This window comes from Mucor velutinosus (assembly GCF_035048745.1).
Source record: "Mucor velutinosus strain NIH1002 chromosome Unknown tig00001542, whole genome shotgun sequence".
NCBI classification, from domain to species: domain Eukaryota; kingdom Fungi; phylum Mucoromycota; class Mucoromycetes; order Mucorales; family Mucoraceae; genus Mucor; species Mucor velutinosus.
In genome coordinates, this window is record NW_027041924.1 from 1,686,441 (window position 1) to 1,709,833 (window position 23,393).

The following is a 23,393-nucleotide window of genomic DNA, read 5'->3' on the forward strand; positions in this document are numbered from 1 at the left end:
ACCAAATGATATACAAATTACAGATTATGATGTGATGTACCTGAGCTCATAATACATCTTCCCTTGTGCACTTTTTTTTTTTTTTGGAAATGATATTCGTTTTTTATGGCATTTGACTTAGTAAGTTCCATCACTTGAGACTTTATGGATGCCAAAAGTGTTTGAGGTAGCTTACTTTGGTCTGATATAGCTCAACTATGACGAGGCGTCACCATATGCAACAATCACTTTGCAATTCGCATTTATGAAATTAAACAAATCAAATATAAAGATGCAAAATAAGCAAAAGAGAGTGAGGGAGTCGTGTTTTAATACTTTCTAATGCGTAACTCCCTTCTTACTAGCTTCTAAACACTGATTTACACTCACGCAATGCACTTTGCCAGCCAAAACATATTAAAACTCAGGCTACATCCTGTTGCTCAAGATTGGCCAAACTTTGGTATTTTTCGACTTGATTGAACTGTTTCTCCAGATTCGACTATGTAAGCTGTAATGCTATTCTCATCTTTCCTTAAGCTTTCTTGTAGTACTTTTCAAGGCGTATCTAATAGTACTTGTTATAACAATTACTCTGAATAAACTTATTGAGAGATTACTGAAAACATGAATTGAGGTTTTTGGTGAAAATGTCAAAATTTTACATATTAAGGTTGCACAAAAGTAATTTCAGAGGCTGCTTTGGATCAAGAAACACATTGATTAGATATATTCCTTAATAAAACTCTTCATTTTTGAGGTGAAAAGCGCGATTGCTTGTTTTTCGGTGAAAACCATGAGGGGTACCTCATGGTTTTGAGTCAACTTTTGGTTATGTTTTTTTAGGTCCCCAAAAAATCGAGTTAATAAGCTGTCAGAAAGTTACTGCTACTCGAGCACAATTGTTTGGCGCTATCTTGATGGCCTAAAACGGCTTCTGACGCGAGCAATTACGGCTCTAATGCACCCAAATTACGCTGTAGTTTGCATACTTTTGAATTGTTAGAGGCAATGCAAGTATACTGTCGGTCCGTATTTCAGTTGCTCCCGCAGGTACAGACATGATCCATTGTAAAAGAGTTAGATCCGCAGCTCCAGGCCGTTTTTTTTTTACTGTAGATGAGTGCATCTCAGAGTTATTATGCAAAAAACTCCCAATCAATTGGTATTCAAATGAGCGAGAACCAATTGACCACCATCAAATACGCCTTTGGAATCACAACAATAAAGCATGATGATGTACAACAGGGGCTTGATGCGTGGAGCTATAAGAACTCTAGCATAATAATCGAAAAATCAAGCGCTTTGCAACCTTAAAAACCCCAATGCCGCTGTTGACATACGAAAAAAAAAATTGCACTAATTTTATAGATTCAGGCTGTATCACAAAAAAGGCACATACAAACTGATGGCATACCTTTTGTGCATGATAATTATAAGATTCATGCAATGATTTATGCAAAATCAGCGACGACATCACCGAAGTTCCAGTGATCTTTTGTAACCTGAGAGCCACACAGTTGGGTAGACATTAATGCAACATTAACCAGATGCTTAAATTAGATTGGACGATAAAGTCCTGCTGTCAGGTCATTTTTTTTTTCACTTGGCATGCTTGTTCAGAGAGGCGAACTTTGGATTTATTCTTCACGTGTAGCTTTAAACAGCTCAAGCAAATGATCAGAGACATTTGCCAAGTAACCACAATTTTTTTTAGTACATAAACCATTGAACATCATGCTCAACACCTATGTAATGCTGCATTGGTTTGGTAAAAACATGATTGAGGATGGGGATCATCAACGCAATCAGCAGCTCTCTTAGATCGGTGTGATGACTAGAAACAACCATCGAGAAAAAAATCGCGCACATTGTCATCATTTGAATCACTTGAACCTGCTTTGAACTATTGGGACAAAGATGAAAAGCACCGGCCTTTTAGCAAATAACTTAATATATTAGTGATACCACTCATAAATTGGATTGCAAGTGTGGCAATGCCGCCCTTGATCGAGAACATGTCTGAGTCAATCATTTTACCTTTTTCAATAGAGGCAATATATTTGAAAGGAAAATGATATATACATTGCACTTTTGTGTTGCAACCATCTTGAACAGATCAAGGTCCATTATTTATAAATAGCCTCCTGCGCCTGTAAAGCACGAATCTTATGTTTCATACGCTTACACAAAAGTCAATGCTGTGCCAATGTTACCAAATCCAAAGCATGAACATCTGTTACACCAATATGCTCGATTCAAATTAGAGGGTGTAACTGCTGCATCTTACTGTCGTTGTTGCTACTACTTCTGCAATCTAAATTTCATTTAATGAATTCATTTATTGCAGCAATAATTAAATATTCATTGTTTTATACTCAAACTTCTTAAATGAGGCGACGCACAGCATTTGACTACATTTAAAATGGTGACACACTGATGCCATTATATACCTTTATTGGATGAATTCTATATGAGTCAATGCCAATCCGTCATTTTCAAACGAAGGATATCAAAGTGTGGATTCTATGTGTCAAGCATCATTTTGTGCCACAGTGCTTAATTTCAAGAGGACGACACTTTTTACAATTTTCCATAGTTCATCGACAACATTTCCCAATATATAAAGGCATTGCAAAAATAGACATAATGTATAAAAACAACATGAACAAAACATATACACAAAAAAAGACAACAACAACAACAACAACAACAACAACAACAACAACAAGATTTTTTTTTTCTGTGTTATGGTAGCACTAGATGGAGAAAATGTGGGTGGAGTTTATCAACATCATAGCATCGTTATCGTTCGTCCATGCCACCCAGAACACATCACACGTAATGACTATTTATGTTGCGAGTATGTAGTGCAGGGCTATCGTTTGCATTACTTTTTTTTATTTGCATACATACAAGCGTTGTTGTTGTTGCTGTAAAACATTGCAAACAACAACGGACAGCATGAATAGACACACACGACAACCACAGCAAAACAACGCGGAAAGTGTTCCGCATAGAGAGTCGGAGTTACTGGATCTGACCAAAGTAGTAATGTATTGTTGTCGAAATGTGTAAATTAGAGATTGCTCAAACAAAAGAAAATGATTCTCGTTGATTTGCAGTAAATCGAAAGAGTAGTATTTTTAGTATGCTTAAGCTATTACCTCATACGAAAACAACAACAAATTCTGTTCAAGTTTATTAGCTAATAAACAAACAACGAATTACAACATTTTCTATATTTACTTTTTGCTTTTTTGTCGTCAATCCCTTTCGCAATTCCTGTATTCTCCAATGTGTTTGTATAATCAAATATAGGCTATTGAAGACCCGATTGTCTGGCGGGCTATAACACCATATGATATAGACATAATTGCATATTATGTAGTCAGTTACAATTAATTAAGTGTAATCAAAATTTATGTCAAGAAGAAATCCAGCCAGCATTGAAGCTTTTAACAACTGAATACTAGACATGCAAGCAGGTCTATTTTATGATTTAATTGCTGCTGCTGATGTTGTTGTTATTGTTATTATTTTCAATTTAAAAGAAGCTGTGTACATCTAAAAAAAAAAAAAAAAATCTGTTGTTTTTTTCATGTTGTTTTTATTACCTTTTCAAGACAGGGAAACCTAATTTTCTATATAAAGGCTCATGATTCTTCATGATTCGAAAGTTCATCCTCTTTTGCTCTACCTATTTCTCTTTTAATAATATACCAATTGATTCTATCCAAACAATCAATATGAATGGTAAATGCTCGCACCAAAATTGAAAATTTTGTTTGTTGTCATGGCAACTCACATTTGTATATTGTATAGTCTCTGATTTGCTCAACCCTTTGCCTCAGCGCAACAGCAACAATAACACCAAATTTGTTCGCCCAAGATGCATCTCTACTCCTGTAATTCCTTCATCTTCCTCCTCCTCAACCACTGCAAGACACTATTATGACCCTAGTCAGCACATGGATCTCCATCATCTTCATCAGCAACATCTCCAACATCAAAATGTCATTGGCAAACCACGTAGCAGATTTTCTGAATACGAGGACAACATCATACGCCAAGGTGTTGCTCAAAGATTAACATGGGGCCAAATCTCGGATCTCTTGCCACATCGTAAGCGTGCAACTTGCTTCAACCGTTACAGAACCCTGCAAGGTATTCGCAAATCACGTAAACTATCGGAAGCAGACTCTCCAGAAATGTCATCCTCCTCATCGCTCAGTCCTGCAAGTCCTGTTACATCATGCTTCAGTGATCCAAAGACACCACCTAGCTCCACTTATACACAGCCCAGCTGGTTTCCCTCGTCTGCTGCTGATGTAATCTATGACCCACAACAACATATGTCTCTTGAAAAATACCCAGCCTCTTCTTATGTCAATGATATCAACAGCAGTAGTAGCAGTAGTGATTCATCATCTGATGACAATGACGATTTCTCTTTTGCAGTACAGACAATAATGACAAAGAAGAGATCTCATAAAATATCATTGCCTGCCTTGACCTCCTCATATCATCATCCCCATCATCCCCATCATCGATCCACATCAGCATCTACTGCCGCTTCCAGAACGGTTCAATCCTTTTATAGCTATTAAATCTCTCTCTCTCTCTCCTTGTATAGAATACCTCTCCCAAATCACATCATATACATATATAAACTTCATACCACTATTTTTCTTTTCTATATAAATACATATATGCTTTACTGTAAAAACAAAAATCAACAACAAACAAACCATAATAATAAAAAAATTCCATTTCGTATACATGATAAGCACAAAGTTTTTTTTTTTTGTTGTCAAACCTATTGATTTTATTTCAATCAAACGGGAATACAAATCTCCTGTGAATGTCGGGCCCGAGCGTTCCAGCAAGCACGCAATCTAAATCTAGGTACCTCGGTATTTGGCAAATGTTTCCTTGACACCATGACCTTCCTTCAACGCTTCCATGCATTGATCATCAATGGCTACATATTTCTCGCAGCTCGTAATCACTTGCTCCACCAAGTCTTGTGGAATAACTACAATGCCATCTAAATCAGCTACAATGATGTCACCTGGCTGCACAACCACGGGGGATTCTCTTGAAAGTGTGATAGGAACCTGGACTTCAGAAGGTCGTACAAAGGCATTTTGTGGCAGAATGGAGTGCGACCTTGCAAAGACCTTTTCATCTCGTTGTTAGTACAAGACGCTTAAAGAACATACAATACCACTTACGGGAAACTTCATTTGACGATGCTCATTGAGATCACGCACATTACCATCGATCACCACTCCCTGACATCCTTTAGATTGTGCTCTAGCTGACATGAGGCCACCCCAAACAGCATTTTTAACGCCTGTATACAAGGTTTCATCAGTGACTAGAGCCATTTCAGGGCTTATAAAAGCTCGATTTGTATACCTGGTGGGGCTGAAATAACAATAACCGATCCTTCATGAGCTGCATCTGCCTACAAGTACAACCACATGTGTGTAAATAAAGATGTTTGCCGTCGTCCAATGTACATGTCATCTTACGAAATGCTCTGTGGGTACGGGCGAGGTGGTGTCTGACTTATCTACCATCTACATTGAGGAAAGAGTAAGATACTTTCGACATGTATACGCATGAATCCCGTGCCTCTTTTTCTTTTCTTTCTTTCTTTCTTTCTTTCTTCTTCTTCATACCTTGACAGTAAAAGCTGGTCCCACAATGCGTGTATGTCCTTCACAATAAGTTGGTGACCAAAGCTCGATGCCTGGGATATAACCTGCCCAAGGTCCTTTACCGAGCTTGATAAGAGCATCTGCAATCTAACATTGGATCAATACATTTCCATTTTGCACGCGACACTTGATCTCAAATCATCTTACTTCACAGGTAGAAAACTTCTTCAAACGACTGAGGGGCATATCAGATGAATAAAGGGGCAAAGAAAAAAGAGGGCTCTGCTAAATTCAAGAAAACCTATTAAATGTTTTCATTACGTGAATATCATGTGATTCCAGTAATCTTGGATGAGCGAGGCATTGGGCACCTTTGATTTTGTATGAAAGCCAACTTTAAGATACAAAATGTCTTATTCACCATGACATTGGACTGAGGCTTTCTCAACAAGCAAGGTTCGTATTGAAATCCCAATTTGTTTGTTGCATAAAATCACCAAAAATATGGGGAAAAAATGGGCCCATTTCATGGAATAAACTTTGAAAGAGTAGACAGTTGGTTGATATTGAAACCAGACACATCAACATGACAGATGAACCCAAGCAAGTTAACAAAGTGAATGCTCTTTTGTCTCATTTCCAAATGTTTTATGCAAATCAACCTGTTGAAAAACCACTGCCTACAGTGCCCATCAAGAACAACGGCAAGGCATTAAACTCTCTGCTTAGTCTACCTATGCAACGGTTCTACAACGCCATGGAAGAAGATCGTGAAACAAGGCGTATCACCCTCAATATGAGTCAAGATGATACGGTGCAAGACAACATGACAGCACCAGAGCACCGACCCAAGGCAAACATGTTGGGCATGTTGATGCATCATAGCATTCAAAAGGCTACTTGGACAGAGGATCCATTGAGATTGTGTCTTGTTGATTCAACAATTCCACCTCATTCATCTCCTCAGCAGCAGCAGCAGCAGCAGCAGCAGCAGCAGCAGCAGCAGCAGCAGCTACAGGAAGAACACTGTGACCTTCAGTCCATGATGCCGTTCAGTCAGCAAGACACATTGCCTTATGCATTCAAGCCAAAATCAGCATTGGTGTATCAACAGCTCATGTCGAAGCTTTACGTCGTGATGGGCCATAATCAATGGATCAACAATGCCAGTCCAACCGTTGCAGGCCAGCAGAATGAGGATGCCAACGACCAAGAGAAGGAATTCAGCAAAGAGTATCTTGAGCTTGCTTTTGAGCTACCCTACGCTACAGCTACATGGACCCCACCTACGCCACCGCCCAAGGAAACCACCACCACGCCTGCGTGTCCGCCCCCCTTCATATTACCCGTGGAGGCCTATAGCGACATTTATGAGTGGGATCATCAGGACACTGCCCAACCTTGGCTCCACGCACGAGAGGAAGAGTCTTACTATGCGCAATCACTCATGACATATTCACCGCGTGCATCCACAAGCGTGTACTATTTCGAGGACGACGAACAACACCAACAACAAGAGGTAGCTGAAGAGTCTTGGGAAGCCATATTCCATCCGCTCAGTACGTTCAAGCACAACAAGGGCGAACTTGAATACTATGCTTGGAATTCTGTCAATTTGCCTGTAGCGGCTGCTCTGGTAGCTCAACGTGTCACTCATCCAACCTCGCATTCTATGGACGACATGTCAGCCATGCATTTAACAAGCACAGTGATTGAAGCTACCATTCCTCATATCATGCCTACCCCACCTTTGAAACCGTCGCCTGTCTTGACAATCGTATCAGCAGAAGACGAGCACGAGCTGGAAAAGAACAGCAGTGACCTTACTTTGGTCAACGATGCTGCATCCTCCTCATGCGAGAAGCGGGTGGCAGAAGGGTACTACTACGACATGCTTCAAAAGATCCGTGGCAGTAATGCCTCATCACTGGACGAAAGTCGCTCCATATTGCAATCCACTGGTGTTTCTGTGATGGACGACAATAAAGACACACAGCAACACACAGCCCAAGATCTGCAGTCATCCTTCAAGCGACACGCATTAGCAGCTGCATTGCTGCTCGGAAAACTGAATCGCAGCAAATCCGCTAGCCAATCTAATACTATAAAGACACCCACAAAACCCACCTTAATGATAGATCACAATGTATATGCTATGGAGGATGATAAGCCGGTTGAATTGGCTGATCCAGAGGCGCTTATGATGGAAAGACCTCGTTACTGGACTGAAAAGAGGCTTTTCTGGACTGGATTTGTGTGTCCTCTCTTATGGTATTATGGCAGTGTTCACATTAGAGCTTCCAGTAGCACTCGTTTACTTGATCCAAGCGATTTACGCTGGCAAAAGAGATGTCGTCTTGCAGCCTTGTATTTCTCTATCGTTTTGTCTGTGGTTATCTTGGTTGCCTGTGTCAAGGCAGCTGGCAGTGCAGGTATCAGACAAACACAAACAGATACAATTAGAGCAGTGATTGCGGATTAGCGTTGAACTAATAAATCTTTGAATTCATTTTATTTTGTACATTTTTTTTTTTTTAAAAAAAAAAGGAAAAAGAGCTTGGGCATGCAAAAGAGTGTAGAGGAAGGGCTAAAGTGGTATTATACATGTACGATCATATATGACAAGTGTGTTGAAGGGAAAGAGTAATGAAACAGGCTTACTTGGCCCATTGTCTTTGTGCCTTGAGCTTCTTGTAGTGCTTTTTTCCTCCACTGTTTGTTCTCTCTTGCACTTCGTTGTGCTTGCGTTTGTAATACTGCTTCAATTCGTCGCTTGCCATTAATTCATCCACAATAGTTTGCTTGCGATCCTTCTTGTTGATGCGAGCAGAGAAGAACTCGGTTGGGCTTTCAATGATGGTACCGATCTGAAAGTACTTGGGATCAGGACGTTTGCCCATCTTTTTATAATGTCTCTTGCGATCCAAGATATGACGCATTTTCAGCACTTGCAAATCTCGCTTGACCTCGTCTGTCATCTCTGTCTTGGGCATATCGAACCATGCTGAGCCAGTTGTCTTTTCTCTTTCCTATACCATCCAACCCGATCAGTATGCCAGTCAAATGAGAAATCTGCAGAGTAATAGCTACTTACAGCTTGGCGCTCCTTTTTGGTGAGTGGCTTCTCATCTTTACTAGGCTTCAAAACGACAGTTGCTTTGGCAGATGCCTTTTCTCCATCATCGACTAACGCAACAGCATCTGAGGTCAATTTTGCTCGGCCTGCTACAGTCTTGAGATAAAGCTCCTTCTCCAAGGTGATACCAGCATCCATTTTCGAGAGTTTAGTGTTGATATTGTCAGATGTGTCGTTTTCTAATCGAATGCTGGCAGTTTGTGATGCCAGTGCTTCTTGAGCCTTCTGTAAAAGAGCGTCCAGATCTTCTTCCTCGTCCTCGGAACTCTCACTTGAATCGTCATCTTCTTTGCTCGAATCATCCTCTTCGTCGCTGGATGCTGCATTCTCTCCCTTGGTTTGTAATTTATGAGCTTGTTGTTCTTTGATCGCTTCCATTTGAGGTACATCATTTATATTGGAAACAGATTGGCCAGCTTCAGATTTAGCCAGCTCATCCAAATCAATCTTTTGATGTGTTTTTTTCTCAATTTCTTTTCTATGCGAGCGAGTGATTCTGCCTGCCATGTTGCCTGTATGTTAGTTAAAATAAACAAGTGTGGTGGCTTTCTGGAGCAAACCTCAAACTCGCAAACATTTTACTCAAAAATTTTAGCAGTCGGTTTGTACCGTCACGGAAAACTGAGCACTCTATAAAAGGCTGGCATCTACCAAAAAGTTTTCCTTTTTTTCTTTCCAAGGCACTTTCGAAGCTTTTTGTGAAATCTTCACATGTCTCAGGAAGTCAAAAAGGAGCCAAGATCCATACTATTATATTATACAATTTGAATGAAAAATTGGGATTAGATTGCCATCAGCATGATGATACAGCTGCCATCGACATTTTTAGTGCAATCTAAGTATTGGAGGCACTCTACAGACTACTGGATGCTGAAAAGATATTGCTCACATGGCCCGAATGTAGAGGGCCGATAATAATTATTTACTGCATAATATGGGTAAAAGAGAGTCTATCTATGGTACATGAAAGGAAGATGGTAGGGAGGAAGGGGAGGGGGGGGGGAGTTGGACAGCACTGTGTCAACAAGTGGTATTAATGGTAGTATCATCGTTAAGGCGAATTTAGTGGTATCATGGTCAATGTGCGTACAAGTAACAGCAGTCTACTGCCATGTATATAATCTATGGGGGGTCTATAGAGTTATCACGTTTGGATCACCGTTCTATAAATCAAAATCATGAGTTGATATTGAGGGATGTGTACATCAAGACACACTTACGAATGGATGGCGCCAACCACACTGGAATTCATTCTTTTTGTAGGATCGATCAGCACTTGTAGACGTGTTGTAGCCAATATGATACATTAGCAACGTTTTGCTAGTAACAAGAGTTTGGCTACACTCTCTGCACTCTTTCAAGTTGCCCAGCAAACACTGTTGAATGATGATATCTGGGGGCAAGCTTGGGTATTTCAGTAGCAATCCTGAGGCCAGCTTGGCAATTTTAGGCTTCAAAAACAGGCCACTTCCACCTGTGCCAACAAACACGCCGCAATGCCCAGGAGATGCCATGTTGGCATCGTAAATCACACTTTCAATTTGTCGCCACTGCTTTGCTCCACATACTGGGAAATCGTCTTCCACTAATGCAATGTAGGTGCTTTGGTAGTTGTCGGCAGCCAGACTGAGGGCTTTTGACACATGGCTTCTTTGATCCAGCGTATCGCCTTCTTCTCGAATCCACTTGAGGTAGCGTTGGCCACGCTGTGTTGACTGTAACAAGCGCTTTGCACGATCAAATTCAACATGGGCTGTAAAGTGAGTGTAGATGATGGTTTGTATGCGATCGTAAAGTGAGCCTGCTTCAGGCACTTGTTCAGGCCAATTTTGAAGGTATGAGTCGAGTGTGCGAGTCAAAAAGGGAGGATCGCCTCTACGTGGTGCTGTCATGATGACAAATGTAAACAGGTAGCGGTCGTAAGAGAGTTGATTCAATGCGGCGGGTTCAACAAATCGTTCTCGAGTGTAGTAGCTGTTGCATAGCAACAAAAATGGCAAGATGGTGGCTACCACAAGGAGGCCCTTTTTGATGGCATTGTGGAGCGTCTTCCACAGAGGCAAAGGTCTAAACCGTCCTTGCGTCATATCAGGCGGTAGGTCGTGGCTATTTTCATTCAACATATCATTGTCCCAATGCTTGTCTTGAGCAAGACATGCTTGAATCACAATCATGCCCAAGAAACCTGTCACTAATCCAGTCAATGACCACCACAGGATGTTTTTCACTGCATAGTTCACCAGACACATGACAAACTGTAGTGTCACTTTTCGCACTGTCAGTTTGTTGTTGTTTCCATACATGAGAATGTATTTGTCGTCAATGTTGAGTGATTGAATGACCAGCAGCGCAAACAAGAACGGAGCCAGGCCTACATGCAGACTGGGATCAGCTTTTTTTTTTTGTGAGCATAAGGCAGTGCTGTAAACAATAACAAACCTTGATTGCATTCATGCAACGAATCACTGAAAAATAAGGAGGGAACTGCCCATCCTGTGCTCTTGGAGAACACATAGCCAATGCCTTGACGAATGGTGCACACAGACACAACAATGCCCATGAATGTCTGCACAAATCGCCTGGTATCGCCCAACATGTGCGTCAGGGATTCCTCAAACAAGCCCAGGATCAAAACGTTCCAACCAAACATGAGCATACTCGGTAAAGAAGCGATGCATAAAAATGGTGACAATAGTAGATTCAAGATTTCCAGCCGATGAATGACATAGGTAGGCGAAGAGCATGCGAGCTGGATTACATTGAGGAAATTCAGTGCCGAGACTATGAGAGACAGCAGAATGGTGTAGCGAGTGATGGTGGGCAGAGGCCAGAGACACAATAGTTTCTGTGATTTGCATTTGAGTTGGCCACTGCTGTATATTTTGATGATGGAAAATTGCTGTTGTTGCTGCAGTTTGAACTTGTTGAGTTTGCGAAGGTGTTTGGAAGGGTAGTAAGAGTTCTTTCTGCCGTGCTGATGTCTCTTTTTCTGTGGTTTGAAGTTCAATGGTGTTGTAGTAGCGGCAGGGATCGAAGGCTGTAGCGTATGAGATGATGCTCCGAGTGTTGTCGAGGTGTGAGTGCTGAATGTATTTACAGTGGTGGTGGATGTGGATGTGGGATTAGTCACTTCTTGGACTATTTTGACAGAGCCAAACAATTTGAAGAATGAGTCTGACATAGAGTTCCCCCCCTAGATGCTTCTTTTTACAAGAGAAGAAGAAGAAGAAAAAAAAAAAAAAAAAAAAAAAGGGATCTACACTAAAAAATTATCCATGTTTTGTTCATATAGCAGGGCACTCTTTCTCTCTTTATTATTCTGCTTGTGACACTAAATAAATTCTATGCCGTTACACATAAAGAGCTATTTTTACTCGGTTCACCCCATCATCTCGTCGTCGTCGTCAAGCTCATCCTCTTGATCTGATTCATTTGAAATTCCCTGCAATCTGACAGGCTTCAAATGCTGCAAGTCTGCGAGAAATAAGGCTTAAATAACCAGACTACTTGCAATGCCAGATGGCCAACAAACCTTTCAAATACTTTAAGCACCCTCTGCTCACGCCTGTATGATCCAGATTGAGATTAGTCAGGTTGAGCGTACCTGGCAAATATGGCATGAGTATCGCTGTAATATCTCGCTTTTGTTCTACGGTTTTACCTGATAAATGGCGGACACCCTTGTTGGTAACAAGTAAACATTTGGCAAGGTTCAATGTTCTCAAATTTCTCGTAAAGCTGGTTTTTTCGAAATTGCCTAATAATTTCAAGAAAGCGTTACTCACTTTAGTGTGACATAGCGACAGCGTATCCAATTTAGAAAGCCCTGTTGCATGTTAAAAGATGAGTACAATGGTTCGCCCTGAGAAGAGAGAGAGAATGGTAAAGTATCTTACCTATCAATTGCGAAAGTCCTTGATCTGTGATCAATGTACGATCCAAGTAGAGCTTCTCAAGTTCGATCAGATCTTTCAGCATTTCAACTCCTTCATCTGTCACTTTGGTTCCATCTAAACTCAAGTAACGCAAATGTTTCATCTCTGCAATATGCTTTGCTCCCTCGTCAGTAACATTCAAGAAGCCTGTCAGATCCAAATGTTCCAGGGGCAGATCTATGTGTATTGTGTGTGGGCAAATTAGTCAGTAACAAAGTTTTTATGTTAGACGACTCCACGTCCTTACCTTTGAATCTGGATAACACACCATCCAACTCGAGTTCTCGATCAGGGAATTGGATCCATCTGAGGCATTTCAATTCTAGAAAATGATACTAATATTAGCATCACTACAAGCATAAAAAAAAACAGCCTTGTCATCCCCACTTACCTCGAGGTAAAAACGACAATCCCCTCGTGCTCACATTGCCGCAACCACTCATCTTTAATTCAACGAGGGTTGTGATTTGGCTGATAATTTTTATCAAATCATCGTCGCATATAAAAGTGTTGGTCAAATCCAGCTGCTCCAGCTTGATGTTTCTACCTAGTTTTGCAGTCATTTCTTGCTCTGGAAGGCTGGTGTTGGCCAAGGATAATTGCAGCAAATTGCCAAAACCTGTTGAATTGAATCAGTTATCATGACTAGCACAAAACAAGCGCTCTAATTACCATTGACAATGGGGACTAGTACACGAGAGGATTTGACACGTGTACAACCATCCAATAACAGCACTTCGAGTTGATCCCTGAACTTGCTGTTTGCTACCATCGATGCAATGCCCTGATCTGTAATCTTGGTCTTTGAAAGGTTGAGATGAAACAGGTGGTGCAAATCTACACAAATATAAGATTTGTGTTTCTCTGCTCATTTAACATGGAACTTACTCTCCAAAGACTTTAACCCTTTGTCAGTTACTTTGCAATTGTTAACATCCAAATAACCCAGATTCTTCAGACCTGTCTTCATCTGTTAGTATGATACTGATACACGCGCTTGGAGGAATACTTGCCAGTTAATGCACGGATGCCATTGTCAGTAATCACATCACATCCTCGAAGACTCAATTTGGTAACAGAAATGATGGAACTGGATCTTGCCAGATCCCCAATCAATGAATCAGTGCAATAAGTGTATGAATCCAGTTTGATATTCTGTAGATAACTATGCTGCCGTGTCAGAGCAAAAGGCAAACAACAGAGCTCTCCATCCCACTCTTACCAGTGATCTGCCAGCTTCCTCATGGTGGTTGCATTCAGTTTACCGCTCTTGACAAGATATTCCAATAATGATTCTGCTACTTCAGATGACAGACTATCCAGATTTTTCAAATAGCTGTTCATCTGTAAGGAGTGCTGTGAAAGTAATCCTAAGTGGTATGACTGCAATGAGAAACGATACATACTGCAATATAATAAGGGCTTACCTGCTACTGCCTTTGAGCATGTTTCTCGCAAGGATTTCGTATGCCTCTCTAATGCATGCTGTTGATGTGAGGGTATATTCGTGGCAGCGTTAGCAGAGGCACGCTGTTCCATGGCGGATAAAATGCTGGATCGACGCTGACTCGTGGCTTCCTGATCAGCATTGGTTTCAGATCCAGCAGTTGTTTCCACTACTAGCGCATGATTCAATCAGTGGTGCTCTGATAAGTCAACTGCAGAGAATAATAGCTTACTTTCTGATGTATTTACAATAGGCGAAGGATCCGTCAAATGATGCCCAGCGCCCATTCTTCCCCAAATGCGACGGACATTATGTACAGGTGGTCGATGTGGATCAATAGCCCTAATGACATCGAAGTCCATGCCATCCTATAGACATGTTTAGCACAATTGCATCATGTCCCACCAACTATACCTACAATATCATCTTCCTCGTCAATATCCGCCTCGTTAATATCCATCTCGCTATTCACTTCCTCCTCCTCTTCCTGCGGTTCAATCACGGGTGCTGCTATATTTACATTTAATGTTACATTAGGCAGAAATCCAGCTTCTTTCATATCCAATGCAGCATCCTGCACAGTGTAAATTCTCTTGGGAAACGTCTATTTTGCATCCTACATATAAGCATCCCTTTTACAACACTTGGGTGCGATATATCTGTGCTTACGCTGATAAGTGATATGTTGTCTATAGTTGCATTTGGTGTTTTTGACTCTTTTTGCTTGACAAATTCCAGTATTTGCATCATTTTTGTGTCTGGTGGAAACTTTTGTCGTAACGTGGTTGAATTTGTCCATTTAAACTATCATTTCTGTTGTCAAAGATTGAAAAACGGCGTTTGGCCTATATGCAGAGCTTACCTGAATAAATGCAAACTGGTCCTTATCAGATTTGGGCTCTTTGGGCTTGAAAGTGCTAGCTGACGACTGTCTAGTTTGAGTTGTACCCGGCTTGCTATGATCTCTCAGCTTTCGACTCTCTCTGTCTTCCTTGATGTCCATCAGTGCTCTACGTCTCGCTTCTCTCTCTGCTATTCTCTCTTTCTTGAGATCATTGGTTATGCGATCAAACTTCTTTTTCTGCATATCTTTGGTCACTTGATCTTCTTTTTGTTTTTTTTCAATCTACAAAAGCGAGTGATTAGGATGGACCACATATATGTTTACAGTAGAGTAGTTTTACCGAAATTTTTGGTGGTTCAGAGAGATTGCTAGAAGATGAAATTGGTTTGGAATAGTCCAATTTGCTCTCTGGTGAAGTAGGAGGCCGAGAGGGATTCAAGATCCTATGGTGCGCTACATGGTTAGTTTATGCAGATTATCTCTCCAGCTTTTGTGAACGTGTACCATTCTGTTGCGTCTTCAAGTGTCGCGTTCTGTTGTAGAGCTTGTTTGCATAGCTCTATCTCAAATCCCAAGCTCAGCAAGTAAGCAAGATTGTTATCGTTTAAAATCATGATGAAGCTTGGAATGCGTTGAAAGAGATAAAAAGCTTTTTTTTTTTATTATTATTATTCATGCAGCGAGAGTACATGTGAGAGAATGCACCGAGCTGAGGTTCTATCAGTCAGTGATTATACGATGCGTGTGACATCATGACACGCGTTGCATTTCAGCAAAGCACCTCGTTCGTAAATACTTTTTTCTAAGCAGTGTTGTTTGAAAAGCAAAGATTTCAGTGGTAGCAGCAGTGCTGAAAATTGTACTGGATTTGATATCAAACTTATTTGGCAATGCTATCGATGCCACAATTGCCCAATAAGCTATCATCAACTAGGCTATCATTTTCCGGTGCCATTTTGCTTTTTTCTAGAGCCAAAATAAGATGTGAGAGTACGTAGCATTGAAGAAAACGTACGGTATCCATCGATACAAAGATTTGCATAATGGTTCATTGCTCGTTTGATATATCAGATACAAATAGGATGTGAGAAACATCCATATGTAAGCTGCCAATGTTATGATTGCAGTAGAAGCTATTCAGCACTATTTATTATAGTTGATGTGCCATGAAAATACTCCAACATGCTTCACAAACATAAACGTCTCTAGTACATCTTGAACAAATTGAATCATCTTAAAACTAAATGTTAGCCAGGCACCATCAGGTAGTCAAGCTTGCCATAAACCGTCTGCTCTTTTACCAAAGCTTTCAATGTGTGCCTGATCTAGCAGCACGCTTACTCGGACACTGCTTTATAGTTGACATCTCTGTTTGTGTCCAGCATTTGTTGGCCAAAATCCTGTCCCTGAAATCTTGAAACTCACACTTCTGCATTGCCGTGGCCGCATTTCATCTTTGTGACATGTGGCCCAATGCTTTTTTTCCAAAATATTATGTAAACATTCAAGACTCAACAATAAATAGTTGAGCAATACCAAATTAACATAAAGAAGCATCATTTTGCCTCTTTCATGAAGCGGATCTGTTGAAAGCCAGTTTTGATCTCTTTTGAAATTCAGGTAGCGCAATATTATGCCAACCTCTTTTGCTTGATCCGCCTATGAAACTTTAACATTGCGCACCAAGTAGCCCATTGGAAAGACGCAAAGGATACTTGGCAAGTGTATCCAAGCCAAACGGAGATGTGTAGTATCTCACATACTTGCCTAATTTCACTGATGGGAATTCTGCTGCATGTGAAAATGGATCTTTCTGTTACCCCGGACGGTTGATGTCACTCCGCTGATGGCTATTATATTTTGTCAGCATTTATTTTGTTTTCGTAACATCTCGGTTCCTTTCTTTTCTCAATTAAACTATAACCACCATTATGTCTAACCCTTTGCGTATCTTTGTTCCTGTCAAGCGTGTCGTTGACTATGGTATGTAGCACTACTCAATTGTGAAGAGAGAGAGAGAGAGGGTGATTGAGATGGGAACAGATGACTCATATCTCACATTTAGCTGTCAAGGTTCGTGTTAACCCTGCCAAAACTGATGTCGATCGCAACGTAAAGCACAGCATGAATCCCTTTGATGAGATTGCTGTTGAGGAAGCTGTGCGTATCAAGGAGAAGGCTCCCAAGACTGAGGTTGTTGCCATCTCTTGCGGTACTGCCAAGGCTCAAGAAACTTTGAGAACTGCTTTAGCAATGGGTGCTGATCGTGCTGTCCATGTCGAAGTCAAGGATGATAGCACACTTCAACCTTTAGCTGTTGCTAAATTATTAAAGGCATATGCTGACAAGGAAGCCAACAAGCCTGATCTCTTCATTTTGGGTAAGCAAGCTATTGATGATGATGCCAATCAAACTGGACAAATGCTCGCTGGTTTGCTCAACTGGCCTCAGGTAAATTGGAAACTTCATTTTTCCCACGATATTAGAGTTTGGTTCCTAATTTAAAATCATTGCACGTAGACTACCTTTGCTTCCAAGGTGGAGATTAATGGACAAGATCTTAAGGTTGTCCGTGAGATCGATGGTGGTCTTGAGACTGTCCAAACCAAGTTGCCTGCTATTGTCACTACTGATTTGCGGTAAGCATTGACTTGGTTATTAAGGAACAATGGGATCATTAACTTGTGTTCTTTCATCCTAGTCTCAACGAACCTCGTTATGCCTCTCTTCCCAACATCATGAAGGCCAAGAAGAAGCCTTTGGTCAAGTTGACTCCTGAAGATCTCGGTATTGATATTTCACCTCGTATTGAGACATTAAAGGTAGAGGAACCTCCTAAGCGTGTTGGTGGCCGTAAGGTTGAAAGCGTTGATGAATTGGTTGACAAGTTGCGTAATGAAGCCAAGGTCTTGTAAATTATATATGTATGACACATCAAGATAGAGATATCCCACACCTCCCACTTTAAACACATACACACACACACACACTCTCTCTCTCTCTCTCTCACACACATAAAAGAAAATTGATTTATACATACATTTTGTTTGATTGATACAAGAAAACAAGTAAAGCTGATTTAATGTTATTTCAATCCAACATTGGATTGTATCATTCTCTTTTCTTTACACAACACTCCCTCACTTTTTCTCCATAATTTAAGCTTGTATTATATAAAACGAATTTCTTTTAATTCAGTGGCGCAAACATGTAGGCAGCTTTATAGGCGTTGGATAATAGTGACACTGGGCTTAGGCTGTCGGCATCGCATTTCGGGCATATGCACTTGAGAACTATTTAGATGCTCCTAGTCTTTAAGCAAAGCATAGTATGTCAGTTGATTTGTCTTGTTTTCGATAACAACAGGGGATAGGGTTGCATTTTTTTTTTTGCCTTTCGCATTAAAATTCCCATTAGAGTGACCAATTTGCAGCCATTACATTAAAACTGTTCATAAAAAAAAAAAAAAAAAAAAAAATCAATTCAAGGTATAGTGTTTGCCAAGTAGCAATCCCCTTCTTATTACTAGCTTTAATACACTGATTACACTCATGGAAAGAGGCATTGCTGGTGCCTGGACAGCCAAAATTTATTGAATTTTCGCTCGACATATTTTGCCCTTTATTTGTTAATTTCTGATCAAATGCGACTTTGTAAATCTGTTTTGTAAGATTCGACTATATAAGCTGTGATAACTATGGGCTACTCCCTTAGGCTTTCTTCTTGGAGCACATTTTAAGGCGCTTCTAATAGTACTAATTAGAAAAAAACGTCTGGAATGAACTTACTGAGCAATTTTATAAAATATAAAAGGTCGATTATGGCCAAAATGTCGAGATTGTACATATAAAGGTTCATAAACAAAGTTTCAGGGGCTACTTTGGATCGATACAATAATCATTTTGGTTTGTTGTCATATTATAATAAATGTTCAGTCCCTAGACACTTTTACAACCGTAATATGGAAGCTGATGTGCAAAGCATCATCTGTCAGATCTGGCTCATATATGATGAATGATTTTACAATCAATCAACAAAAATTACTGTTATTTCTATCCTCTGTTCTCTGCTCAATGCTGTCATCGTTTTCCTTGAACGACGACCCGAAGCCTCAGAGATTTTACTGCTTACTGCAGACATGTTATGCAACCCATGAATCGTCAATGTCCAGACTAACATTATTAAATATAGAATGCAAGAAAATAGCATGATAAACGATAGTGCTATGACATGCCACCTACTTTCCATACGCTTCATTCAAGGGCATTTATTACTGTATTGCCTTCATGGTTAGAGGGGGGGCGTTGAATTTGCCTGCCAGCCCCACTAGCCAAAATCAATTCAAACCCAGATTCATGGTCTGTTCCAGATTGGACAAATTTTGATGATTCTGGACTCGATCGAGCTATTTTTGCAGATTCGACTAAGTGAAGTATGATAATCACCCCATGCTTCCTTAAGCTTTCCTGGAGTACTTTTCAAGGCGTATCCACTGGTACCAAGTAAGATAGATGTTTTGAATACACTTATTGAATGATTTGTAAAAATATGAAAAGAGGTTTCTGGCCAAAATGTCGAAATTTTACATATCAAAGCCCCACAAAGATGATTTAAGGGGTTATGTTGGATCGATAGAAACATTTTGAATCAAGATATACCATAGTAAAAGTCTTCATTATCAAGGTAAAAAATGCGATCGTTTGATTTTCGATGAAAACCATGAGGGGTACCTCATGCTTTTTGGTCGATTTTTGTCCATGTTTTTTTGGTCTCCAAAAAAGTCGAGCAAAAGTGTCAGAAAGTAACTGCCAGATGAGAGCAACCATTTGGGGCTATTCTGACGATCTAAAACGGCCTTGAACGCAAGAAAATGCAGCTCAAATGCACTCATATTTTGCTGTACTAGGGACACTAAGGATTAAAAAGTGGGAATACCAGTATGCTGCTTGCCCGTATATGAAGTAGCTACGTGTATATGGATGTAGAACATCACATAAGAATCAGATCCACAGATAATATAAAGGGGTTTCATGTGAAAATAGAGGGCCAACATGAAAGTAGCAGTGTTTTGATAAAATACGCAAGAGCAATCAGTAGCACGAGCTGCCGCTGCGCACGTTGGTTCTCTACCTTAGCTTCGCTTCGGTGAGAACCATCCGAAGCATAAACACTCATATGATTAGTGATTATATATCAATCAACAATCAGGGTTCCTCTTCTAACATTTTAGCTATATTAATTTTGGGATATTAGCCAAAGGCCCGCGGCAGCGCGAGCCGTTTGAACGTAGGTTGGTTTCCACCGAAGCGAAGAGTAAGTCAGGAAACCACCCGAAGTGCTGAAAGGCTCGTATATCATAGTAAAAGTCTTCGTTATCAAGGTGAAAAATGCGATCGTTTGATTTTCGATGAAAACCATGAGGGGTACCTCATGCTTTTTGGTCGATTTTTGTCCATGTTTTTTTGGTCTCCAAAAAAGTCGAGCAAAAAAACGCCAGTGAGCAAATGCTTGATAAAAGTAATTGTTTGATGCTGTTTTGGCTGTCTAAAACGACTTGTAGCACAAGAAAACACGGCTCAAATGCGTACCATGTTTTGTATCTTTTTGAACTGTAGAAAGTTATACCAGTGTGTTGTCCACCTGTATATGAATCGTTTTTAGTGGTACAGATGCGCAGTATCGTAGCAAGGCCAGATCCACAGTTACAGAAGACCTTCACATCATATATCACATCATCCGATACTTTGATTCTAGATTAAATGGATCTGGACTATCGTCTCTTCGTATATGATTCAGCGTTGTGGTACAATTAAATGAAATAAGATATATAAAGCCTTGCGGTTTATGCATCTTCCTATTTATCCTTGTGCAGTACAGAGAGAAAGTTGTGTGCTACCGAACATATTTATGTGTTTGTTTTTTTTTTTCTAGGCTCAACGTTAGGTTGCATCCAAGATGTGGTTCCAGATATAATTTCGAATCCTCAATAAAATTTGCTCTCAAATCTCAAGTCTACATCAAATCTCTTGCCAAAATGTATGCAATAACATAAAATGCTATCTTAATGTTCTGTTGACGTTGGTCTGAATGGTTCTCACACAACAAGATGTCATTTGATAGATCTTTACCATCTTTCACTAATCCTAACGGTCACAGTCCGCCACTAAATTTTACAATGATAAGCCCACTTTGAAGGTCTTTTCTCGACCCCTTTTTTTTTTGTAATAGACAGACACAGAGAGGAACATCATGGCCACTTTGAAACAAGAGAAGAGCCTTGCTATTCCCAAGCTCGCCCAGGATCTGATTGCTGGTACTATCGGTGGTTGGGCACAAGTGATTGTTGGTAAATTACATGCTTTTTCACAGAGCTTACACCGAGATTTCTAAATCATTGAACAGGCCATCCTCCCGACACCATCAAGGTTCGTTTGCAGACACAACCTACTCCTCCCATTTACTCCGGTGCTATGGATTGTGTTCGCAAGCTCATCAAGGAAGAAGGTGTAAGTTTTTCCCGAGATTTCAATCATGGACGATGAATTCTAAATTTCGATTGGATTTGCATGTGTTTTAGCCCAAGGGTCTTTACAGAGGTGTCATGTCTCCATTAGCTGGCATTGGTTTTTGGTAAATCAATCATCCTATCTGTATGACAATGCAAAAATTAACTCGTTTCTTCAGTAATGCTGTCATGTTTACCGCTAATGGTTGGTCCAGACGTATGTTGCAGAATGGAGATGAGAAGAGAGTATTGTCTATTTGTAAGTTGGGATGGCTGGATGTGATGGGACCGTGCTGATGCATACTGTTCTACAGTTGAAATTGGTGTTGCTGGATCAATGGCTGGCTCTGTTATGGCCTTCCTCAATTGTCCCATTGAACTATTGAAGGTTAAATTACAAACTCAGGATCCTAGAGGATTTGTTAATGCAAGTGGAAAGCATGAACCTGCTGTAAGTAACTAATTTATTCTGTTTTATTCTGTTACATTTGGCATGATAGTCTATAACGAATCTAGTATAAAGGTGTTATTGATTGTGGTATCCGAACTGTCCGCGCCCAAGGTTTTAGTGGCATTTATCGTGGCATGGGCGTTACCTTGATGAGGGATACTCCCAGTTACTTTGCTTACTTTGGTAATTATTCCACAAATTGCGTCAACATCATGTCTGATCTGTTCTGTTTTGTGTAGTCGGTTATGAGGGGTTGAAACGTTTGTTCCAATCCATGAAGAAGGACGGCCAAGAGTTGGGTACATTTGAACTGCTTATGGCAGGTGGTTTATCCGGCTTTGCTGCTTGGGTTCCTGCCTATCCTCAAGATGTCATCAAGAGTAACTATCAGAATGATCTTCGGTAAGACAACCTATTTTCTTCCATTTTCTCCCAATGTAACATGGCGAATTTTGTGTAGATACAAATCAATTGGCCAAGTTGTCAAGACATTGTACAGAACTGGTGGGCCCAAAGCCTTCCTCAATGGTTTGGGGCCTACACTAGTCAGAGCCTTCCCAGCCAATGCCGCAACTTTCTTTGCTTACGAGATGGCGATGGATTGCATGAAAAGCCTTTAGAAATGTACACATAAATTATCATACAGCATGAGTCATAGAGAGTTCTTCACACATAATATTATTTATTTTGATGTTGTGAATAAATTTGTAATCATTAAATTAGAATATCTGATCTATGAAGATCCAAGTATGAAATTATGTGAATGGCCCAATATAGTTACGACGGTGTTACCTAAATGAGATCATTTTATCCGTAAATGTCAATACAAAACCACAGTTATGGTAAATGCATATCATCTTTAGTAAATGGAAAGCACAGAGGAAAGAAGATCTTGCTGAATGATGTAATTCAGAAGCATGGCCATGTTTATCAATTTAAAAATGTACTATCACTGGCCACCAACTGAATACAACATCCAACACTATGGTTCACTTGCGCTTGTCCACAACAGGCATTTGCTTTCTAATATATTCTATTGGCTTCTATTGCTACTAAGTATCAATTGATATTTACCACTAAACCATGGCTACAAGTTTTGATGAATACTGCATGTAGATAAAATAGAATACAATCTTACCCCATATTGCTAATTGTATAGCCTTAATGTATATCAAACTGTGAATACCGCTTTAAAAGCCAACCTTCTTCTATGCATGGACAATCACTAAACTCAAACCTGCGTCATGTATAATTCAATTTCAAGGTCAAAACAGGTATTTTAGGCTATTTTTACATAATTAAGCTATCAAGCATGACAAATACAGAAGTGGGAATTGACAGGCGCAATGTGCACAAATTCTTTTGTTTATTTTGTGGGACAATGGTTCAGTTTAGCAAAAAAAATTTAGTGCCAAAGTTCACGGTTC

The 23,393-nt window shown here is 40.2% G+C and overlaps 8 protein-coding genes across 8 annotated transcripts; 4 read left to right on the plus strand and 4 right to left on the minus strand.

Annotated features, from left to right (window-relative positions):
- Positions 1–3,728: 3,728 nt before the first annotated feature.
- ATC70_005235 (uncharacterized protein) lies at positions 3,729–4,589 on the plus strand (the record flags this gene model as incomplete). Its single annotated transcript, XM_064824531.1, has 2 exons — positions 3,729–3,735; positions 3,805–4,589. 2 exons carry the CDS (start codon positions 3,729–3,731, stop codon positions 4,587–4,589), a joined length of 792 nt encoding a protein of 263 aa, XP_064677467.1.
- A 294-nt stretch (positions 4,590–4,883) lies between these two features.
- Positions 4,884–5,894, minus strand: ATC70_005236 (uncharacterized protein; the record flags this gene model as incomplete). The annotated part of the gene is made up of 6 exons (XM_064824532.1): positions 4,884–5,162; positions 5,217–5,338; positions 5,404–5,452; positions 5,520–5,567; positions 5,670–5,795; positions 5,856–5,894. 6 exons carry the CDS (start codon positions 5,892–5,894, stop codon positions 4,884–4,886), a joined length of 663 nt encoding a protein of 220 aa, XP_064677468.1.
- A 340-nt stretch (positions 5,895–6,234) lies between these two features.
- ATC70_005237 (uncharacterized protein) lies at positions 6,235–8,130 on the plus strand (the record flags this gene model as incomplete). Its single annotated transcript, XM_064824533.1, has 1 exon — positions 6,235–8,130. The coding sequence occupies one exon, from the start codon at positions 6,235–6,237 to the stop codon at positions 8,128–8,130; it is 1,896 nt and encodes a 631-aa protein (XP_064677469.1).
- A 175-nt stretch (positions 8,131–8,305) lies between these two features.
- On the minus strand, positions 8,306–9,291 carry ATC70_005238 (uncharacterized protein; the record flags this gene model as incomplete). Its single annotated transcript, XM_064824534.1, has 2 exons — positions 8,306–8,677; positions 8,743–9,291. The coding sequence occupies 2 exons, from the start codon at positions 9,289–9,291 to the stop codon at positions 8,306–8,308; spliced, it is 921 nt and encodes a 306-aa protein (XP_064677470.1).
- Positions 9,292–9,917: 626 nt separating this feature from the next.
- ATC70_005239 (uncharacterized protein) lies at positions 9,918–11,965 on the minus strand (the record flags this gene model as incomplete). Its single annotated transcript, XM_064824535.1, has 3 exons — positions 9,918–9,947; positions 10,005–11,155; positions 11,224–11,965. The coding sequence occupies 3 exons, from the start codon at positions 11,963–11,965 to the stop codon at positions 9,918–9,920; spliced, it is 1,923 nt and encodes a 640-aa protein (XP_064677471.1).
- A 198-nt stretch (positions 11,966–12,163) lies between these two features.
- Positions 12,164–15,624, minus strand: ATC70_005240 (uncharacterized protein; the record flags this gene model as incomplete). Its single annotated transcript, XM_064824536.1, has 17 exons — positions 12,164–12,258; positions 12,317–12,388; positions 12,446–12,610; positions 12,681–12,896; positions 12,967–13,041; positions 13,111–13,338; positions 13,392–13,556; positions 13,608–13,679; positions 13,733–13,884; positions 13,942–14,089; positions 14,147–14,338; positions 14,399–14,534; positions 14,585–14,770; positions 14,836–14,970; positions 15,029–15,292; positions 15,351–15,453; positions 15,515–15,624. The coding sequence occupies 17 exons, from the start codon at positions 15,622–15,624 to the stop codon at positions 12,164–12,166; spliced, it is 2,514 nt and encodes an 837-aa protein (XP_064677472.1).
- Positions 15,625–16,941: 1,317 nt separating this feature from the next.
- On the plus strand, positions 16,942–17,925 carry ATC70_005241 (uncharacterized protein; the record flags this gene model as incomplete). The annotated part of the gene is made up of 4 exons (XM_064824537.1): positions 16,942–16,993; positions 17,076–17,461; positions 17,531–17,649; positions 17,712–17,925. 4 exons carry the CDS (start codon positions 16,942–16,944, stop codon positions 17,923–17,925), a joined length of 771 nt encoding a protein of 256 aa, XP_064677473.1.
- Positions 17,926–21,259: 3,334 nt separating this feature from the next.
- On the plus strand, positions 21,260–22,586 carry RTS1_3 (serine/threonine-protein phosphatase 2A 56 kDa regulatory subunit delta isoform; the record flags this gene model as incomplete). Its single annotated transcript, XM_064824538.1, has 8 exons — positions 21,260–21,356; positions 21,413–21,516; positions 21,588–21,640; positions 21,695–21,774; positions 21,830–21,966; positions 22,032–22,149; positions 22,206–22,368; positions 22,427–22,586. The coding sequence occupies 8 exons, from the start codon at positions 21,260–21,262 to the stop codon at positions 22,584–22,586; spliced, it is 912 nt and encodes a 303-aa protein (XP_064677474.1).
- Positions 22,587–23,393: the final 807 nt, after the last annotated feature.